The 21,690-nt window shown below is 46.6% G+C and overlaps 1 protein-coding gene across 1 annotated transcript; it reads right to left on the bottom strand.

Annotated features, from left to right (window-relative positions):
• Positions 1–15,874: 15,874 nt before the first annotated feature.
• Positions 15,875–20,125, bottom strand: nmur1 (neuromedin U receptor 1). Its single transcript, XM_033032242.1, has 3 exons — positions 20,012–20,125; positions 17,925–18,857; positions 15,875–16,218 (listed from the first exon to the last, which is right to left on the bottom strand). Exons 2-3 carry the CDS (start codon positions 18,835–18,837, stop codon positions 15,875–15,877), a joined length of 1,257 nt encoding a protein of 418 aa, XP_032888133.1. The 5' UTR covers positions 18,838–18,857; positions 20,012–20,125.
• Positions 20,126–21,690: the final 1,565 nt, after the last annotated feature.

Here is a 21,690-nt window from a genome sequence, read left to right as displayed (position 1 = left end):
TTAACTTCAGTAAAGAATGCTTTTAAAATGGATAGTCTGAAAACAGTTGGGCGGCACGGTGGCGCAGCGGTATAATCGCTGCCTCACGGCGCCAGAGACCCGTGTTCAATCCCGAACACGGGTGCTGTCTGTACTGAACTTGTACGTTCTTCCCGTGACCAGCGTGGGTTTTCTCTGGGTGCTCCAGTTCCCTCCCACACTCCACAAACGAATGAATGAATACGTTTATTGGCCAAGTATTCACATACAAGGAATTTGCCTTGGTGCTCCGCCCGCACGTGACAACATGACATACAGTGACAGTGATACATGAAACATTAAACATTAATAATAAAATTATTGATTAAACATGTGAATTAAATAAAATACCAGAGGAAAAGGAGGCTACAGATGTTTGGTTACTCAGAGTAGAACGTGCAGGTTTGTAGGTTAATTGGCTTCATGTCCCTGGTGTTTAGGATAGAAATGGAATGAGAGATAAGTATGCAATGGAGGGGAAAGGACCAGTGCGACTGGGGAGGGGGGGAGAGAGGGGGGGAGAGAGAGGATGCTTTGACGGGGATATTACTTGCAATTGGAGATTTCAATGTTCACTCCGAAGATAGACACAAAATGCTGGAGTAACTCAGCGGGACAGGCAGCGTCTCTGGAGAGAAGGAATGGGTCACATTTCGGGACTGGGAGACTGAGAGTCTGAGAAGAGGGAAACGAGAGGCAGGAAAAGAATAAGGGGTTAGCCATTTAGAACGGAGATGAGGAAACACTTTTTCACACAGAGAGTTGTGAGTCCGTGGAATTCTCTGCCTCAGAGGGCGGTGGAGGCCGGTTCTCTGGATACTTTTAAGAGAGAGCTAGATAGGGCTCTTAAAGATAGCGGAGTTCGCGGAGAAGGCAGGAACGGGTACTGATTGGGGATGGTCAGCCATGATCACATTGAATGGTGGTGTTGGGTTGAAGGGCCGAATCGCCTACTCCTGCACCTATTGTCTATTGTCTAAAAGGTTCAGAACAAACCTTTCTGATCCTTTTCATCCTTCTCATTTCTCTCTCCCTTCCCTTACCCTCTCAGACAGCATCCCTCAGTCTGAAGTTTTAGCTTCTAGAGACACAGCGTGGAAACAGGCCCTTCGGCCCATCGAGTCTGCATCGACCGGTGATCCCCACACACTCACACTATCCTTGAGACATAGAAACATACAAACAGAGACAATTTACATTTATGCTAAGCCAATTAACATACAAACCTGTAGGTCTTTGGAGTGTGGGAGGAAATCGAAGATCTCGGAGAAAACCCACGCAGGTCACGGGAAGAACGTTCAAACTCCATACAGACAGCGCCCGTAGTCAGGATCGAAACCGGGCCTCCAGCGCTGTAAGGCAGCAACTATACCGCTGTGCCACCCTGTTGCCCCAAGAAGAAGGGTCCCACCCGTTCCTTCTCTCCAGAGATGCTGCCTGTCCCGCTGAGTTACACCAGCATTTTGTGTCTATCTTCAGTGTGAACCAGCATCTGCAGTTCCTTCCAACACTCAAAGTTCATACTGTTGGGATGTAAAGACTAAAACTGACGGCTAAAACTACAGCAAAAGTCCACTGAACATTATTTACTGCATTTTCCCACATTTAGTTTTGGTTTAGTTGAGAGATACAGCGGGGAAATAAACCATTCGGCCCAATGAGTGCGCGCCGACCATCGATCCCCGTACACTAACACTATCCGACACACACTGGGGCCACTTTACAATTGTGCCCAAACCAATTAACCTACAAACCTGTGGGTCTTTGGAATGTGGGAGGAGACAGAAGATCCTGGAGAAAGCCCACGCAGGTGACGGGGAGAACGTACAAACTCCGTACAGACAGCACCCGTAGTCAGGATGGAACCCGGGTCTCTGGCGCTGCGAGGCAACAACTCATGAGCCTTTCTGAAGCTCAATACGGTCCAAATGTTTGATTCCACCAATGTCCTGTGTTGTGGATTTCTAAATGCATTTGAAATTAGCAACAGATGTGTGTAACTCTACACCTGAAGTGAGGTAACCACATCACTTAACCTTCTTCTTGTAGAAATATCACATCCGCCATAATGTATTCTGAAACTATTTTTTACAACCAATTCTAATAAGATCCATTCAAGATGTTGTAATTAACTACATGGCGTGCTGAAAACCCATGCATCAAATTGTAAACTGTCCCTTGTGTGTAGGACAGCGCGAGTGTACGGGGTGATCGCCAGTCGGCGCGGACTTGGTGGGCCGAAGGGCCTGTTTCTGCGCTGGATCTCTGTCGTCTAAAATCTAAAAAACTAATTGAAAGCTCTTCTACCTTGATAATCCTATCATAATTGCATCTAATAGAATCCATCAGGGAACCACACATTCTATGGAATGCTGATGCTTAACAATCATCCATCTCTATAGAAACATAGAAACATTGAAAAATAGGTGCAGGAGTAGGCCATTCGGCCCTTAGAGCCAGCACCGCCATTCAATATGATCATGGCTGATCATCTAAAATCAGTACCCCGTTCCTGCTTCTTCCCCATATCCCTTAATTCCTTTAGCCCAAAGAGCTAAATCTAACTCTCTCTTTAAAACATCCAGCGAATTGGCCTCCATATTCTTCTGTGGCAGAGAATTCCACAGATTCACAACTCTCTGGGTGAAAAAAAGTTTCTTCATCTCAGTCTTGAATGATCGTCCCCTTATGCTTAAACTGTGACCCCTGGTTCTGGACTCCCCCAACATCGGGAACATATGATTGATCACCCACTTATGTTTTTAGTTTTAACCCGAAAATAACTCTGGCAATCAATGCACAGACATTTTTATGTTTCTGTTTCGTTTTTTCAATGCATTCCCACAACAAAAGAAATACACAAAATGACACAAAGTGCTAGAAAACTGAAGAAGGATCTCGACCTGAAACGTCACCTATCCATGTTCTCCACAGATGCTGCCTGATCCACTGAGTTAATCCAGCACTTAGTGAAACGTCACCTATCCACTTTCTCCACAGATGCTGCCTGACCCGCTGAGTTACTCCAGCACTCTGTGAAACGTCACCTATCCATGTTCTCCACAGATGCTGCCTGACCCGAGGGTTACTCCAGCACTTCAGTGTCCTTTTGTATATTAACAGAGCGGCACGGTGGCGCAGCGGGTAGAGCCACTGCCTCACAGCGCCAGAAACGTCGATGCTGACCTCAGGTGCTGCCTGCGTGGAGTTTGCACGTTCTCCCCGTGACCATGTGACTTTTCTCCGGGTGCTCCGGTTTCCTCACACATCCCAAAGACGTGCGGGTTTGTAGATTAATCGGCCCCTCTGTAAATTGCCCCCTAGTGTGTAGGGAGTGGATGAGAAAGTGGGATAGCATGGAACTAGTGTGAACGGGTGATCGCTGGTCGGCATGGAATTGATGGGCCGAAGGGCATGTTTCCGTGCAAGTTTATGATCTCCAATAATAATATCCTGCACGTGCAGTTCTTTGTTTCTACATAAAAGATATACGCCTACTCTCCCAGGCTAGTCATTATTTGAATGTACTATTAGAGTATATAAACACAATTCCCCAGGTTTTAAACAGACCCCTTCAATATAACCAATAAAATTACCACTCGTTTAAGTTTTAAAATGCCCTGTTGGAATAAACTTACCACCTGCAGTAAACAGTGGTGTTAACTAACGTAGCTCCTCGCAGTAACATTAAAATGCTCACGTTTATCTTGACTGGTCTTCAGGTAGTTTAACACTCAATAAAGATCACTGCCGATGGAACAGGGACTGAGAGACAGGCACAAAATGCTGGAGTAAAGGGGCTGTCCCACTTGGGCGACCTAATCCGCGAGTTCTGGCGAGTTTGCCCTCGACTCATACTCGTAGCATGGTCGACACGAGGTCTTGGGAGGTCTTCGTAACTCTCCTTCACGCTCGAGAGTGGTCTCCGCGTACTCGAGGCCTCAGCGAGATCGCGGCGTTTTTCTCAATATGTTAAAAAATGCCCGCGAGTAAAAATAGGTCGCCACGGAAAAAATTGATATTTTTTTACTCGTAGGTTTAGTCGTAGTAGGTCGTAGTAGGTCGGCATGTTAGTCGCAGGTAATCGAGGGTAGTCGAAGGTAGTCGTAGATAGTCTTCATCATAGTCGAAAGGAGGTCGGCTTCATTCTCCACTATTCGGTGTCCAATTTTCCCAAAGTTAGTCGTAGCTAGTCGTAGCTAGTCGAAGCTGGTCTTCTACACAGTCGAAGGAGGTCTTCAACATGTCATTTTTTCAAACTCTTCTAAACTCGCCAATTAGGCCGCCCATGTGGGACAGCCCCTTAACTCAGCGGGACAGGCAGCAACTCTGGAGAGAAGGAATGGGTGATGTTTCGGGTCGAGCCACTTCTTCAGAGTGCGAGTCGGGGAAGAGGGAGGCACGGAGATATGGAAGGGCCAGGTGTGAAAACGAGACATCTAAGAGGAAGAAGGTCAAGGAAAATGTAAAATAGATCATTGTTGGCAGGTCAGGACACAAGTTGCAGTCTGTTGCTGGAACCCCGACACCTCGACTGAAAGGATCTCAGAACCGCTGAAATGTTACAAGGAAATCAGCTTCAGTGGCTAATCAATGTAAGTATGAATATTAATATGCAGGGAATGGAGGATATGAGTTGTGTGCATGTAGATAAACAATATAATCATGGCTGATCATCTAAAATCAGTACCCCGTTCCTGCTTTCTCCCCATATCCTTTGATTCCTTTAGCCCTAAGAGCTAAATCTAACTCTCTCTTGAAAAGATGTTGTTTTTTTACCGAAAATAAACGCAAAGCGGGCAGGTGGGACGAGTGTAGCTGGGACATGTCACAAGGTCATAAGGTCATGTGATAGGAGTAGAATTAGGCCATTCGACCCATCAAATCTACTCCACCATTCAATCATGGCTGATCTATCTCTCCCTCCTAGCCCTATTCTCCTGCCTTCTCCCCATAACTTCTGACACCCGTACTAATCAAGTTTCTATCAACCTCTGCCTTAAAAATATCCACTGACTTATTAGCCTCCACAGCCTTCTGTGACAATGAATTCAACAGATTCACCATTCTCTGACTAAAGAAATTTCTCCTCATCTCCTTCATAAAAGAACATCCTTTAATTCTAAGGCGGTGACCTCTGGTCCTAGACTCTCCCTCTAGTGGAAACATGTTGGCCGGTGTGGGCAAGTTGGGCCGAAGGGCATGTTTCCGAGCTGTATCACTCTATGAATCTATGATTCTAAATGCTGGAGTAACTCCGCAGGTCAGGCAACAATCGTGGAGAAAGAGAATGGGAGACGTTACGGGTAGGGACCCTTCTTCAATGAAAGTAGAGGGGGGAACTGGAGGTAGGAAAAAGCCAGTTCTTGTGCTGTACTGTTTGATGTTCCATGTTCTATGTTCTATGTTCTATGTTCTATGTTCTATGTTCTTTGTTCTATGTTCCATGATCTATGTTCTAGGTCCTATGTTTTGTTCCACGATCTACATTTTAGGTCCTATGTTCTATGTTCTATGTTATAGGTCCTATGTTCTATGTTCTAAGTTCCATGTTCTATGTTCTATGTTCTATGTTCTATGTTCTATGTTCCATGATCTATGTTCTATGTTCCATGATCTATGTTCTAGGTCCTATGTTCTATGTTCTAGGTCATATGTTCTATGTTCCACGATCTATGTTCTAGGTCCTATGTTCTATGTTCTAGATTCTATGTTCTACTTTCTAGGTCCCATGTTCTATGTTCTATGTTCTAAGTCCTATGTTCTATGCTCTAGGTCCTATGTTCTATGTTCTATGTTCCATAATCTATGTTCTATGTTCTATGTTCCATGATCTATGTTCTAGGTCCTATGTTGTATGTTCCATGTTCTATGTTCCATGATCTATGTTCTATGTTCCATGATCTATGTTCTAGGTCCTATGTTCTATGTTCTATGTTCCATGATCTATGTTCTAGGTTCTATGTTCCATGATCTATGTTCCATGTTCCAGGTTCTAGGTTCTATATTCTATATCCCAGCGGCTAACATGTCAGCCAGTGTACAAAGGCTGAATGTGTAGGAAGGAACTGCAGAGGCTAGTTTCTACTGAAGATATTCAGAAGATTTACAAGGATGTTGCTGGGACTAGAGGGTGTGAACTATAGGGAGAGGTTGAGTAGGCTGGGTCTCTATTCCATGGAGTGCAGGAGGATGAGGGGAGATCTTATAGATGTGTACAAAATCATGAGAGGAATAGATCGGGTAGATGCACAGAGTTTTTTTCCCAGAGTAGGGGAATCGAGGACCAGAGGACATAGGTTCAAGGCGAAGGGGAAATGATTTAATAGGAATCTGAGGGACAACTTTTTCACACATGTAAAAGGTGGGTGTATGGAACAAGCTGCCATAGGAGGTAGTTGAGGTTGGGACTATCCCATCGTTTAAGAAACAGTTGGACAGGTGCATGGATAGGACAGGTTTGGAGGGTTATGGACCAAGCGCAGGCAAGTGGGACTAGCGTAGCTGGGACATGTTGGCCAGTGTGGGTGAGTTGGGCCGAAGGGCTAGTTTCCACACTGTATCACTCTATGACTCTATGACTCTATGAGAAGAAGGGACTCGACCCAAAATGTCACATATTCCTTTTTTCCAGAGATGCTGTCTGACCCACTGAGTTACTCCAGCTTTTTGTGTCTACAAAGGCTAAATGATAGGAAAGAATTGCAGGTGCTGGTTTAAGCCGTATGTATAGACACAAAATGGTGGAGTAACTCAGCGGGACAGGCAGCATCTCTGGAGAGAAGGAATGGGTGACGTTTCGGTTTGAGGATCCTTAATCCTCATTGCTCTTTGATGTCTCATTTTCACACCTTACCATTCCTCATCGCTCTCACCCGTCTCAGTCTGAAGAAGGGTCTCGACCCGAAACGTCACCCCATCTTTCTCTCCAGAGATGCTGCCTGTCCCGCTGAGCTACTCCGCCATTTTGTGTCTGTCTAATGAAAACATGAACTGTAGTGGAGATGTTGAAATATCTGGGTCCTACCCAAAACGTCACCCATCCACGTTCTCCGGGATTGCTCCTTGACCAGCAACTTGTGTTTTTTTTAAAAATAAACAGGAAGTTTTATATTGGCAGAGCCAATTCCTGGTAGCTTTCCAGCGGTTCTGAGATCATCTCAGTCGATGTGTCAGGGTTCCAGCACCAGCCTGTAACTTGTGTCCTGACCCGCCAACAATGATCTATTTTACATTTTCCTTCGAGCTTTGTCCCCTTTGATGTTTCGTTTTCACACCTTACCCTTCCATATCTCTCTGTCTCCCTCTCTCCCCTGACTCTCACTCTGAAGAAGCGTGCCGACACGAAACGTCACCCATTCCTTCCCTCCAGAGATGCTGTCTGACCCGTTGAGTTACTCCAGCATTTTGTGTCTGTCTTCGATGTAACCAGCGAGGTGAGCTGTCGTATACGACAGCTAACAAACAACGATAAGAAGGGTCTTGACACAAAATGTCAAAGAAAAGGCCTGTCCCACTTGCCGATTTTTTCGGCGACTGCCAGCATCATTGACTGACGTATCAGGTCACCGAAAAATTTGCGGCCTGATGCGGCGTGAAGCGGCGTGTTACGGCATGATACGGCGTGATGTGGCGTGATGCGGCGTGATGCGGCGAGATGACGTACTGACGCGCGGTGATTTTTCAAGCCTCGCAACATTTTTTTTGTCGCCGCTGGGTTTTGAAATGTTCAAAATCTTTTGGCGACCCTGATATGACGCCGGCAGTCGCCGAAAAAATCGCCAAGTGGGACAGGCCCTGAAGGCTGTCAACCCGGAACGTCACCTTTGTATCTACGAAGGCTGAATGGTACATCCACCTGTCCAAGCCTCCATCTCTCCATTGTCTTTCCCCTTACAAAGGCAGAGCCATTCATCAGGACCGACGGAACATTAGCAGCCTCAGTAACAATGCCTGATCTGCTCGATCAATGCTTAAGTGGGCGACTGAATAGCTAAACTATGATTGGGCTCTTCAATACAGAGTATCTGAGTAATGATAACCCTAGACACTCAACTGTGTTTGAAAAGACAGGGAATTGATTTTTACAACAATCGTGTATTTACCAGGAAACACATTTCACTAAGTGCAACATTATACAGACAAGAGTGAGAAAATATCTATCAATTTCTCAGTGGTTCATGTCACACCATTGTAAGATCAGAAGATCATGTGATAGGAGCAGAATTAGGCCATTTGGCCCATCAAGTCTACTCTGCCCCTTCAATCATGGCTGATCTATCTAACCTCATTCTCCTGCCTTCTCCCCATAACTTCTGACACCCACACTAATCAAGAAAATTGTACTGATTATTCCCAGGAGTTTGGAGTATGTTTCTGTGATTTTAACTATTTTTCTGCCATTCTGATTGTAAATTAGAAGCTGCTCGACAGCTGAAAGCAAATTTGAGAGGGGTGTTTTGGTTAAAAGGTCGTTTTACTGTAACTTGTGGTATAGAAACAAGGAGCTGCAGATGCTGGTTTATGCCAAAGATGGACACAGAGTGCTGGAGTAACTCAGCGGCTCAGGCAGCATCTCTGGAGAAAATGGATGGGTGACGATTTGGGTCAAGTCAAGAGAGTTTATTGTCATGTGTCCCAGATAGGACAATGAAATTCTTGCTTGCTGCAGCACAACAGAATATTTAGGCATAAATACAGATCAGATCAGATCAGTGTGTCCATATACCATAGAATATATATATACACGCATCAGTAAACAGATAAAGTGCAATAGGCTGTTAAAGTTCAGAGTTTGTTTGAAGTTGTGTTCAATAGTCTGATGGCTGTGGGGAAGTAGCTGTTCCTGTACCTGGATGTAGCAGATTTCAGGCTCCTGTGCCTTCTACCTGCGAGGAGATGAGTGTGTGGCAAGGATGGTGTGGGTCCTTGATGATGCCAACAGCCTTTTTGAGGCAGCGACTGCGATCGATCCCCTCGATGGTAGGGAGGTCAGAGCCGATGATGGACTGGGCAGTGTTTACTACTTTTTGTAGTCTTTTCCGCTCCTGGACGCTCAGGTTGCCGAACCAAGCCACGATGCAACTGGTCAGCATGCTCTCTTCTGTGCACCTGTAGAAGTTAGAGAGAATCCTCCTTGACATCCCGACTCTCCGTAATCTTCTCAGGAAGTAGAGGCGCTGATGTGCTTTCTTTATGATTGCGTCAGTGTTCTGAGACCAGGAGAGATCTTCAGAGATGTGCACGCCCAGGAATTTGAAGCTCTTGACCCTTTCCACCATATAACGGGATATAAACGGGATTGTGGGTTCCCATCAGACCCCTTCCGAAGTCCAAAATCAGTTCCTGGTTTTGCTGGTGTTGAGGGCCAGGTTATTGCGCTGGCACCATTTCGTCAGTCGGTCGATCTCGCTTCTATACTCTGACTCATCCCCATCAGTGATACGTTCCACAACAGTGTTGGCGTCGGCGAACTTGATGATGGAGTTCGCACTATGTCCAGCTACGCAGTCATGAGTATAGAGTGAGTACAGCAGGGGGCAGAGCACACAGCCTTGAGGTGCTCCCGTGCTGATTGTTGTCGAGGCTGACACATTTCCACCAATACGGACAGACTGTGGTCTGTGGATGAGGAAGTCAAGGATCCAATTGCAGAGGGATGCGCAGAGACCCAGTTCTGAGAGCTTGGTAACCAACTTGGAGGGGATGGTGGTATTAAACGCCGAGCTGTATTCAATGAATAACAGCCTGACATAGGAGTTTCTGTTGTCCAAGTGGTCAGAGCGGAGTGGAGAGCCAGTGAGCCATTGATCTGTTGTGGCGGTAAGCGAACTGCAGTGGGTCGAGGTTCGTGTCACGGTAGGAGTTAATTTGCGCCATAATCAACCTCTCAAAGCACTTCATCACCACAGACGTTAGTGCTACTGGTCGATAGTCATTGAGGCACGTCACCTTGCTCTTCTTGAGCACCGGTATTATTGATGCCCTTTTAAAGCAGGTGGGAACCACAGAAGTGAGAGGTTGAAAATGTCCGTAAAAACTCAAAACACATTTTCAAAACACGCCCGGGTATACCATCAGGTCCAGGCACTTTCCAAGGGTTCACCACTCTGAAGGGTCTTCCGACCCTTCTTCAAACTGAAAGTAGAGGGGAGGGGGGGGGGGGGGGGGGGGGGATGTGAAGAGATGGAGGGGGGAAATGACCCGGACTAATTGGCCTTGAATCCTGGCAACATCCTTGTAAATCCTCTCAGGCCCTTTTGCAGCTTAACAACATCTTTCCTATAACAAGGTGACCAAAATGAACACAATACGCCAAATGCATCCCCACCAATGCCTGGCGCAGGAAGGAACTGCAGACGCTGGTTTAAACCGAAGCCAGACACAAAAAGCTGGAGGAACTCAGCGGGCCAGGCAGCATCTCTGGATAGAAGAAATGTGTGACGTTTCGGGTCAAGACCTTTCTTCACACCGAGAGTCAGGGGAGAGGGAAATGAGAGATATCAACGGTGATGTGGAGAGATAAAGAACAACGAATGAACAATAGCCGAAAAAGTAACAATGATAAAGGGAACAGGCCCATTGTTAGCTGTTTGTTGGGTGAAAACGAGAAGCTGGCGGGACTTGGGTGGGGGAGGGATGGAGAGAGAGAGGGAATGCCGTGGTTACTTAAAGTTAGAGGAATCAATATTAAAAAAAATATTGCAGCAGATGTAATGGCGCAGTGTTGGCACCAGATGGCAATGTCCACCCAGATTTTGTCACCAACTAATTTCAGACAGAATATAGTGTAGGAAGGAACTGCAGATGCTGGTTTAAACTGAAGACAGACACAGAAAGCTGGAGTAACTCAACGGGTCAGGCATCATCTCTGGCGAGAAGGAACGGGTCAAGTCGAGACCCAAAGCGTCACCTATTCCTTCTCTCCAGAGATGCTACCTGATCCACTGAGTTACTGCGGCTTTTTGTGTCTAACTTCGGACAGAATATTATAGCATATGAAGCAGGTCAAGCAATTGTATGTAGGTGTTATTGGCCTGCATATAACTTTGAGTAAGGTTGTGAGTACACGTAACATAGTCATGGAATCATACAGCGTGGAGGGGGTGGGAGATTGCAACCTTCACGTGGTCCGCCCTGTTTCGACGAATGCAATCAACCCGGCGTGCACAATCAAATAAGATCAAATAGAACAAGTTGTCCTGCAACTTTAGGCTGTGCATGCCATACGCAAGAAGAAGATGATACAGCGTTGAAACAAGTCCTTTGGCCCAGCTTATCCATGCCAACCTAGATGCCCCATCCACACTAGTCCCATCTGCCCGTGTTTGGCCCATATCCCTCTAAACAAGAGGAGTTAAGTATAGGACCAAATAGGTCCTTCCACAGTTGTATAGGGCCCTAGTGAGACCACACCTGGAGTATTGTGTGCAGTTTTGGTCCCCTAGTTTGAGGAAGGACATTCTTGCTATTGAGGGAGTGCAGCGTAGGTTTAAGGGCCTGTCCCACTTGCCCTGGACTCAAACTCGCAGCATGGTCGACACGAGGTCCTAGGAGGTCGTATGAGGTGGCTGGAACTCTCCTTCATGCGCGAGGGAGGTTCCCGTCGACTCGCAGCCTCTGCCAGTATGGGTCGGCATGGGCCTTTGTCACCCGTATACAGTGGAGTGGGGTCACTATTTACTTACAGGCACTCGAGGGCAGCCATAGGCCATCTCCTTCGCTGACCGGGCATTTTGATTGGCTCATTGGAGTTTCACAACCAGTAGGTAAAATGCCCGCTAAACTTTATTAAACTTCTTAAAAATGTCTCCACTCCTCCCCCCCCCCCCTTCTCTCCCCTTCTCCCCCCCTTCTCTCTCCCCTTTGTCTCCCTTCTCCCCCCTTCTCTCTCCCCCTTCTCTCCCCTTCTTTCCCCTTCTCTCCACCCCCCCACCCCCCCCCTGCGCACTCTCTAAAGGACTTACCGTTACTGTGGCAGCTGTATACCTTCCTCTTCATCGCACAGACAGCGCTCCTCCGCTTCTCTAGATTCTTTCAAGAGAGACTTAGATAGGGCTCTTAAAGATAGCGGAGTCAGGGGATATGGAGAGAAGGCAGGAACGGGCTACTGATTGTGGATGATCAGCCATGATCACATTGAATGGCGGTGCTGGCTCGAAGGGCCGAATGGCCTCCTCCAGCACCTATTATCTATTGTCTAATGTCTATAAACCTTTCCTATCCACCTACCCATCCCAGTGGCTTAGACTCTGCTTAAAGAGGATGCCAACATCACGGATCAGTCAAATATTAGTCTCAGAAAAATTGCAATAATACAAATGTAACAATCCTAAACACAGATACAAACTCCCACCGGCATTATACAAATAAATAGATATATTTAATCAATAATTTTATTGGGGAATGAATGAATTAATAAACATTTGCAACTACGACAGCACCATCAGTGATTCACTAATACATGAGCAACACATTGAAGAGGAGCTGAAGATGAAGAATGAAGTCCCTTGGAATCTAAAAGTGTTGCCACAACTGTTCAACCTGTTGTCAGCAATGCGAACATCACAAAGCTCCACATATACAACTCAACCAATGTCAGCAGTTAGCATATTAACAGCCTTGAGCAAGATGAGTCCGTGCAAAATGAAATGTAGCAGGTTGGAATAATGTTCATAAGTTCATAAGTGATAGCGGCAGAGTTAGGCCATTTGGCCCATCAAGTCTACCCCGCCATTCAATCATGGCTGATCTATCTCTCCCTCCAAAACCCATTCTCCTTCTCAAGTTCAAGTTCAAGTTCACATTTATGGTCACATGCACTAATTGTTACAGTGAGATTTGAGTTACCATGCAGCCATATGATTAAAAAGAACACAGCACATGATAGAGTTTAACATGAATATCCCCACACAGCGGAATCAACGTTTCCCACTGTGAGAGAAGGCAATAAAGTTCAGTCAACTTCCTCTTTGTTCGCCCGTGGTCGGGGCCTTTGAACCCTCCGCAGTCGCCGCTACAGACGGCCCGATGTTCAGGCCCTGTCGCCAGGATGATCAGAACTCCGACGTCGGAATGGATCGGAACACACAACTCATAGCCCATAACCTCTGACACCCGTACTGATCGAGAATCGACCTACCTCTGCCATAAAAATATCCCATGGAGTTGCTTATCTCTCTCTCCCTCAATTTAATTTGTTGAAATTAATCCACATTGTCAGAAGGAACAGGAGTAGAATTAGGCCCTTCGGCCCATCATGGCTGATCTATCTCCCCCTCCTAACCCCATTCTCCTGCCTTCTCCCCATAACCTCTGACACTCATTCACGCAGCCAACATTAACATAATATTTTTAATTTTAATTTTCGTGTTTTGGCTACTTCTGACTTCAACATTTAGTTTGGAGTTTTTATTGCTTTTATTGTTATAATTATGGTGATTAATATACTTGTAAAATTACTTTTATTACAACTGAAATGGATTATGGACCTCTATAGGTTTTTAAAAATTCTCTTGTGACATTTTCACTCTCATACTTATGGAACATTATCACTGCATACAAAACAAATTGGTTTTATTCCCACACAAGATACAGGAGCAGACTTGGGAAGCTACAATAGACCCCACTCACCCTGGTCACTCCCTCTTCTCCCCTCTCCCATCAGGCAAGAGGTTCGCACACCTCCAGATTCAGAGACAGTTTCTTCCCAGCTGCTATCAGGCAACTGAACCATCCAAGGGAGCGGTCCCAAAAGGTGCAGGAGTCCCATCTACCTCACTAGAGACCATTGGACTATCTTTAATCGGACTTTACCTTGCACTAAACATTATTCCCTTTATCATGTATCTCTACACTTGGTTTCGTGGTTTCTTGGTCCTCCAAAATATTCCAAATGGATTTTAAACTGGAGGTGGTGAAGGGAGGGCTTAAGCCAGAAAGGGTTATTGGGAAGAAAGAGCTACTTTAAATTTAGTTGCATCTGGTTGGGTAACTATAGTTGGGTGGAGATTATTCCATGCTTTAATTGTGCGGGGGAAGAACGAATTGCTGTACACATCTGTCTTTGTAGCTGGGATCACAAATTGGATCGAATGCCCTCGTCTGCTCCTAATTGGTTTGGGTTTGGTGTAGGTCTTGTAGTCTATGTCGAGCTGACCATTTAACATTTTGTAAAAACAGGTCAAACGGTGAGCTTCACGTCTGTCTTGGAGAGGGTTCCACCCCAGAGAATTCAGAAGTTTGGTGACACTCGCTTCTCTCTCATAGGTGTTAGTAACAAATCGAGCTGCCTGTCTTTGGACACATTCGATGGAAGAAATGTTTTTATTTGTGTATGGGTCCCATGCTGCAACTGCGTAGTCCAAATGAGGTCTAACGAGGGTGAAGTATAGCTTCTCCTTGACAGAAGTTGAACAATGATGAAAGTTGCGCCTCAGAAAGTTTAGGACACCTGTTGCTTACCTGTTGTGAATTGCTCGATTGTAATCATGTACTGTCTTTCCGCTGACTGGATAGCACACAACAAAAAAGCTTTTCACTGTACCTCAGTACATGTGACAATAAACTATGCTAAACTAAACCAAACTATATAAATGATTCAATTGGATGCATCTTAGATGAAGCTAGTGAAATGAATCCATTCAGTAGTCAGGAGCTAACTCAATCAACTGCACTTGAATTCTCTGCCTCAGAGGGCGGTGGAGGCCGGTTCTCTGGATACTTGCAAGAGAGAGCTAGATAGGGCTCTTAAAGATAGCGGAGTCAGGGGATATGGGGAGAAGGCAGGAACGGGGTACTGATTGGGGATGATCACATTGAATGGCGGTGCTAGCTAGAGCCGAATGCCCTACTCCTGCACCTTTTGTCTATTGTCTATTGAATATATATCTATACCTTAAACTCAGAACGTTGCCTAATGTCCGAGAAATCATGCTCTGTAAAGTTCTGACAACATAGTTGCAATTTTATGCAGCTTATGAAGCTTAATGTGGAATTTATGGGTTGGAATCTCCAGCAGTGTATTAGTGGGGTAATGTTGCAATAGCTGTGCAGTGGTAGAGTCACTACCTCACAGCGCCAGAGACCCGGGTTCCATCCTGACTACGGGTGCTGTCTGTACGGAGTTTGCACGTTCTCCCCGTGACCTTTCTCCGAGATATTCGGTTTCCTCCCACACTCCAAAGATGTCCAGGTTTATAGGTTAATTGGCTTGGTATGAATGTAACTTGCCTCTATTGTGTGCAGGGTAGTGTTAATGCGCGGGGTGAGCGCTGGTCAGCGCGGACTCAATAGACAATAGACAATAGGTGCAGGAGTAGGCCATTCGGCCCCTCGAGCCAGCACCGCCATTCAATGTGATCATGGCTGATCATCCCCAATCAGTACCCCGTTCCTGCCTTCTCCCCGTATTCCCTGACTCTGCTATCTTTAAGAGCCCTGTCTAGCTCTCTCTTGAAAGTATCCAGAGAACCGGCCTCCACTAAGGCAGAGAATTCCACAGACTCACAACTGTCTGTGTGAAAAAGTGTTTCCTCGTCTCCGTTCTAAATGGCTTACCCCTTATTCTTAAACTGTGGCCCCTGGTTCTGGACTCCCCCAACATCGGGAACATGTTTCCTGCCTTCAGCGTGACTCGGTGGGCCGAAGAGCCTATTTCCGCACCGTATATCTCTGATCTAAAACTAAACAGTAAGGCTCGTCATGCCTGTTATATGAGATATGTGAAACCGAGAGCAGATCTAAGCAGTAGTCATGAATTTGGCCTTCTCTTTGACTGTCCAGGTGGAATGAAAGGTTGCTGGGCAGAGATGGGTGAAATCCCCTTGAGGTGCGTCTCCACATTCAAGGGGGTAACTCAGTCGTCAATGTGGAGCATGGGGATACCATTGCAGGAGGTGTATTCCAACGCTGTGCTCTGGGCCGTTGCCCGGGTCGTGCTGGCCGAACAGCACGCAGGCTTGTAGCGCGGAGACTGACGGCCACACATCACCTCCTTGAACATCTCCCTGAATCGTGTGGACAGCAGGTTGTAGAGGACCGGGTTGACCGCGGAGCTCAGGTAGAAAAACACACCTGAGACGACGTGGACGCACTGGTAGAGGGTGAGCATCTGTCCATTCCAGTAAGCTATCTGGACCCACAACAGGCGGTCAGTGTGAAACGGTGCCCAACACACTCCAAACACGATCACCAATACAACTGCGGGGAACAGAATGGTACAGGAGAAATAATTTACACATGCTGGAGTCCTTCATTGCTGCAACATAGAGTCTAATGTAAACACAATTACAAATCAGTACTGAAATGGACACTCTGGAATCCTGAGCCAAACACAAAGGGCGGCATAGAGGTAGACACAGAGTGCTGGAGTAACTCAGCGGGTCAGGCAGCTTCTCTGGAGAAGTGACAGTTCGGGTTATAGAACCCTAGATAATAGGTGCAGGGGTAGGCCATTCGGCCCTTCGAGCCAGCACCGCCATTCAATATGATCATGGCTGATCATCCAAAATCAGTACCCCATTCCTGCTTTCTCCCCATATCCTTTGATTCCGTTAGACCTGAGAGCTAAATCTAACTCTCTCTGGAATATATCCAGTGAATTAGCCTCCACTGCCTTCTGTAGACCCGAAACGTCACCCATTCCTTCTCTCCAGAGGTCACGGTGGAAAAGCCGGTGGAGTTGCTGCCTTACAGCAAATGCAGCGCCGGAGAACAGGGTTCGATCCTGACTACGGGTTGCTGTCTGTACGGAGTTTGCACGTGACCTGCGTGGGTTTTCTCCGAGATATTCGGTTTCCTCCCACACCCCAAAGGCGTACAAGGTTTGTAGGTTAATTGTCTTGGTAAATGTTTAAAATGTCCCTAGTGTGTGTAGGATAGTGTTAATGTGTGGGGATCGCTGGTCGGTGCGGACTCAGTGGGCTGAAGGGCCTGTTTCCGTGCTGTGTCTCTAAACTAAACTAAAACGCTGCCTGCCCCGCTGAGTTACTCCAGCATTTTGTGCCTATCCTCAATTTAAACCAGCATCTGCAGTTCTTTCCTATGAACTTTGAAGCTGGTACGACATGGGTTGGGGAGGGATAGAGGGGTGGGGGGGGGGGGGGGGGGGGGGGGGGGGTGGACGATGCAAGACAACAGACAATAGGTGCAGGAGTAGGCCATTCGGCCCTTCGAGCCAGCACCACCATTCAATGTGATCATGGCTTATCATCCACAATCACTACCCCGTTCCTGCCTTCTCCCCATATCCCATGACTCCGCTATCTTTAAGAGCCCTATCTAGCTCTGTCTTGAAAGTATCCAAAGAACCGGCCTCCACCGCCCTCTGAGGCAGAGAATTCCACAAACTCTTAATTCTCTGTGTTTCATCGTCTCCGTTCTAAATGGCTTACCCCTTATTCTTAAACTTTGGCCCCTGGTTCTGGATTCCCCCAACATCGGGAACATGTTTCCTGCCTCTAGCGTATCCAAACCCTTAATAATCTTATATGTTTCAATAAGATGCCCTCTCATCCTTCTAAACTTCAGAGTGTACAAGCCCATCCGCTCCATTCTCTCAGCATATGACAGTCCCGCCATCCCGGGAATTAACCTTGTAAACCTACGCTGCACTCCCACAATAGCAAGGATGTCCTTCCTCAAATTAGGGGACCAAAACTGCACACAATACTCCAGGTGTGGTCTCACTAGGGCCCTGTACAACTGCAGAAGGACCTCTTTGGTCCTATACTCAACTCCTCTTGTTATGAAGGCCAACATGCCATTCGCTTTCGTCGCTGCCTGCTGTACCTGCATGCTTACTTATTTGAAGTTGGAGAAATCTGACTTACTCCAGCTTTTTGTGTGTGTGAACTGAATGGTGACTTAGTTGAGCGACAGTAAGCGAGGCAAGACTTGGGACTTACACAGCATTTTGGTGATCTGCCGATTTTTCAGCTTCTCCTCGTGTTTGCGGGCGATCTGGTAGCTCCCGGCTCCTGACTCCAGCTCGCTCTGGGAGAATGCCCCCTCTCGCCTGAGCTGCAGGCCGATGAGCAGGTGTAGGGCGCTGAGTGTGACCATAGGGAGCAGGTAGAAGACCAGGGTGGTGGTCTGGATGACCAGGTTGTAGAGCCAGAGAGGTCGGAGCAAGACGCACAAAGCAGACTCCAACATCAGCTCGCCAGACCGCGTCTTCAGGTAGTGGATGCCGTGTAGACTGGTGTTGGGGACGGCGAGGATACAAGACAGCGCCCACAGCGCTATGATAACCCGCCTGGCGTGAGTTCTGGTCACGATGTACTTGGCTTTCAACGGGTGCAGGACAGCGATGTACCTCTCCACGCTGAGAGCGGTCACGTTTAGGACCGATGCGAAGCACACCGTTTCGAAGAGGAAGGTCTTGAAGTAGCAGCCGGCTTGTCCAAAGAGAAAGGGGTAGTTCCTCCACATCTCGTAAACTTCCAAAGGCATCCCGATGGCCAGCACCATCAGGTCCGACACGGCCAGGCTGAACAAGTAGTAGTTGGTCGGGGTCCTCATCACCTTGTGCTTGGCTATAACGAAGCAAGTCAAGGCGTTGCCGATGAAGCCCACCACGAAGATGCCCAGATAGATGCCGCAGGCGGGCGTGAAGAAGGACCAAGTGCGGGGTCCCAGGTGATGGAGGAGGTAGTCACCTCTGGTCCAGTGGTCCCCATGGTCGCTGCCGTTGGCCGACAGGTTCTGCTGAGGGGAGGTTGAGTTGCAGAAGGTCCACTGGAGATCTTGGGTCAGGTGGTCTGGAGAAGCCACCTCGCCGCAGCCGTCCGGCAGTCCCTCGCTCAGCCCCAAGTCCATGCTCGCCGGCCGCCCTGCAACTGCACGGTGTGAATGTGTAAAAGCATGGTCACGACAACAAGATCACGACAAAGAAACATCGCCCATTCCTCCCCTCCACAGATGCAGCCTGCCCCCGCTGAGTTACTCCAGCATTTTTGCGTCTATCTGCACTAAAGATGATAGATGTTGCCCCTTTCCAAACTCGCAATGTTCTCACAGTAATTTGCAAGCTGGGCTTTACAAATGAATAATATTGTGAAACGCTGTGAGATAATATAGTTTTACAAGCACAGCTTACAAATTAGGTTCCAAATTACCTCCTATTATCTGGCATTATCTCACAGAATTTCGCTAACAATAAGAGTTATGTTCAACTAACAAACTTTACAAATTACTGACAAATACTGTGAGATAATATCGTTTTACAAGCAGAAGCTTCCAAATTATGGTGAAAATATTGTGAGGTAATATTATTTTACAAACAAAACATCCAAATTACTGTCAAAAATTGTGAGTTAATAGACAACAGACAATAGACAATAGGTGCAGGAGTTGGCCATTTGGCCCTTCGAGCCAGCACCGCCATTCAATGTGATCATGGCTGATCATCCCCAATCAGTACCCCGTTCCTGCCTTCTCCCCATATCCCCTGACTCCGCTATCTTTAAGAGCTCTACCTAGCTCTCTCTTGAAAGTATCCAGAGAACCGGCCTCCACCACCCTCTGAGGCAGAGAATTCCACAGACTCATCACTCTCTGTGAGAAAAAGTGTTTCCCCGTCTCCGTTCTATATTATTTAACATCTCCAAATTACTGTGAAATATCGCAACAGGAAAGGAACCTGAGATGCAACTTGTTGACACCTCGGCTCGTGAGGGATTTCCACTCTCATTTATTGGCAGAAAATAAGATAAAAAACACCTCCAGAGAAACGCGCATTGTAAAAATCAGAGGCTGAGTAAGAAAAATAAAAAATGAGGAAGGTTGAATATTTCTGCTGTAAGACTCAATGAGCAAATGAGCAAAGTCTATGCAATCTGAAGAAGGCTCTCACTCATTCCTTCTCTCCACAGATGTTGCCTGACCCGCTGAGTTACTCCAGCATTCTGTGAAACTCTGTGTGTCTATATCAGAGTATGTGTATGACGGATTGTTGCAATCTAAACCCTGAGTATGAAGGAAATCTACTCACAGCGGCTTGAAGTAGTGCTTGTCTTTTTCGAGCTGGGGTTGACTCTCTGTCAGTCCTGAAGTCCTGGTGTCCTTCAAGCCGCCTCCAAGCCAAGTCAGACGCGAGGAACTGCAGATGCTGGAACCTTGGGCAAAACCACAAAGTGATGGAGGAACTCGGCTGGTCAGGCAGCAGCTGTGGAGGGAATGGACAGATTATGTTGTAGACCCTTCTTCAGACTGACAGGCGCACAACTTCGCAGTAACACCGACTCTGGAGCTTGAAACAATGAACGCTGTTCTCTCTCTCTCGCTCTCTCTGGCGCTCTATCCCACCACTGATGCGCGGACACACACCATCAAACTGCACAGCGTTCCTATCGCCCGGCAAGAACAATTCAGTGTGGCGGGAGGAACTAACTGCACTGGTTGGTTTAAAACCGAAGACAGACTCTATATAAAAAGTCTTGATTGTTTAAGAAAGAACTGCAGATGCTGGGGAAATCCAAGGTGGACAAAAATGCTGGAGAAACTCAGCGGGTGAGCCAGCATCAATGGAGCGAAGGAATGGGCGACGTTTCGGGTCGAGACCCTTCTTAAAGTCTGAGGAAGGGTCTCGACCCCCCAAATTCACCCATTCCTTCTCCCCAGAGATGCTGCCTGCCCCCCGCTGAGTTACTCCAGCATTTTGTGTGTATCTTCGATTTAAACCAGCATCTGGAGTTCTTTCCTACACAATAAAAAGTTGGACTAACTCTGCGGGTCAAGAGTCAAGAGTCAAGAGTGTTTTATTGTCATGTGTCCCAGATAGAACAATAACATTCTTGCTGGCAGCAACTCAACACGATATGTAAACATAGCACACTGTAAAGGATATCATAAACCAGAGAGAGATTTGTGTACCTTCGATATTCCAGCATCTGTAGTTCCCTTTTGAACAGAGAGAAAGGTTCAGTGTGTGTATATATACATGTACATACTTTTACATATACCCATATTATTTATACATATATATATATATATATATATATATATATATATACACACACACACATTTATATATATATATATGATTGATATAGATGATAAAACACTCTTGACTTGACTCTTGATATGGGTGCCTGTGAGTCTGTGTGTGTATATATGTAATATAATGTATATATACATGTATATGATGAGCTTTTGACAGCACTGGGCCTATTCTCGCTGGAGTTTAGAAGAATGAGGGGGATCTCATTGAAACTTACCGAATAGTGAAAGGTGGATGTGGAGAGGATGTTTCCACTAGCGGGAGAGTCTAGGACCAGAGGTCACAGCCCCAGAATTAAAGGACGTTCTTTTAGGAAGGAGATGAGGAGGAATTTCTTTAGTCAGAGGGTAGTGAATCTGTGGAATTCATTGCCGCAGAAGGCTGTGGAGGCCGTCAGTGGATATTTTTAAGGCAGAGATAGATAGATTCTTGATTAGTACGGGTGTCAGGGATTATGGGGAGAAGGCAGGAGAATGGGGTTAGGAGGGAGAGATAGATCAGCCAATGGTGGAGTGGACTTGATGGGCTGAATGGCCTCATTCTGCTCCTATCTCATGATCTTATGATCATGATGAGAGAGTAATTAGCTTAAGTTAGCATCATGATTGGCAGAAACACCATGCATGGGCCGAAGGATTTGTTATTGTACAATGTTGAACAGAAACATTTAA

The sequence above is a fragment of the Amblyraja radiata genome, chromosome 13 (assembly GCF_010909765.2).
Source record: "Amblyraja radiata isolate CabotCenter1 chromosome 13, sAmbRad1.1.pri, whole genome shotgun sequence".
NCBI classification, from domain to species: domain Eukaryota; kingdom Metazoa; phylum Chordata; class Chondrichthyes; order Rajiformes; family Rajidae; genus Amblyraja; species Amblyraja radiata.
The sequence above is the reverse complement of the archived record's forward strand: the minus strand, read 5'-3'. Positions and strand labels throughout refer to the sequence as shown.

What these genes read in the sequence shown, in the direction of transcription:
- nmur1 (XM_033032242.1), bottom strand. Translation starts at nt 18,837, where the DNA reads ATGGACTTGGGGCTGAGCGAGGGACTGCCGGACGGCTGCGGCGAGGTG. An exon ending in GCAGATCACCAAAATGCTGT is followed by an intron (nt 16,219 to 17,924) that starts GTAAGTCCCAAG and finishes TGTTCCCCGCAG; the next exon opens with TTGTATTGGTGATCGTGTTT.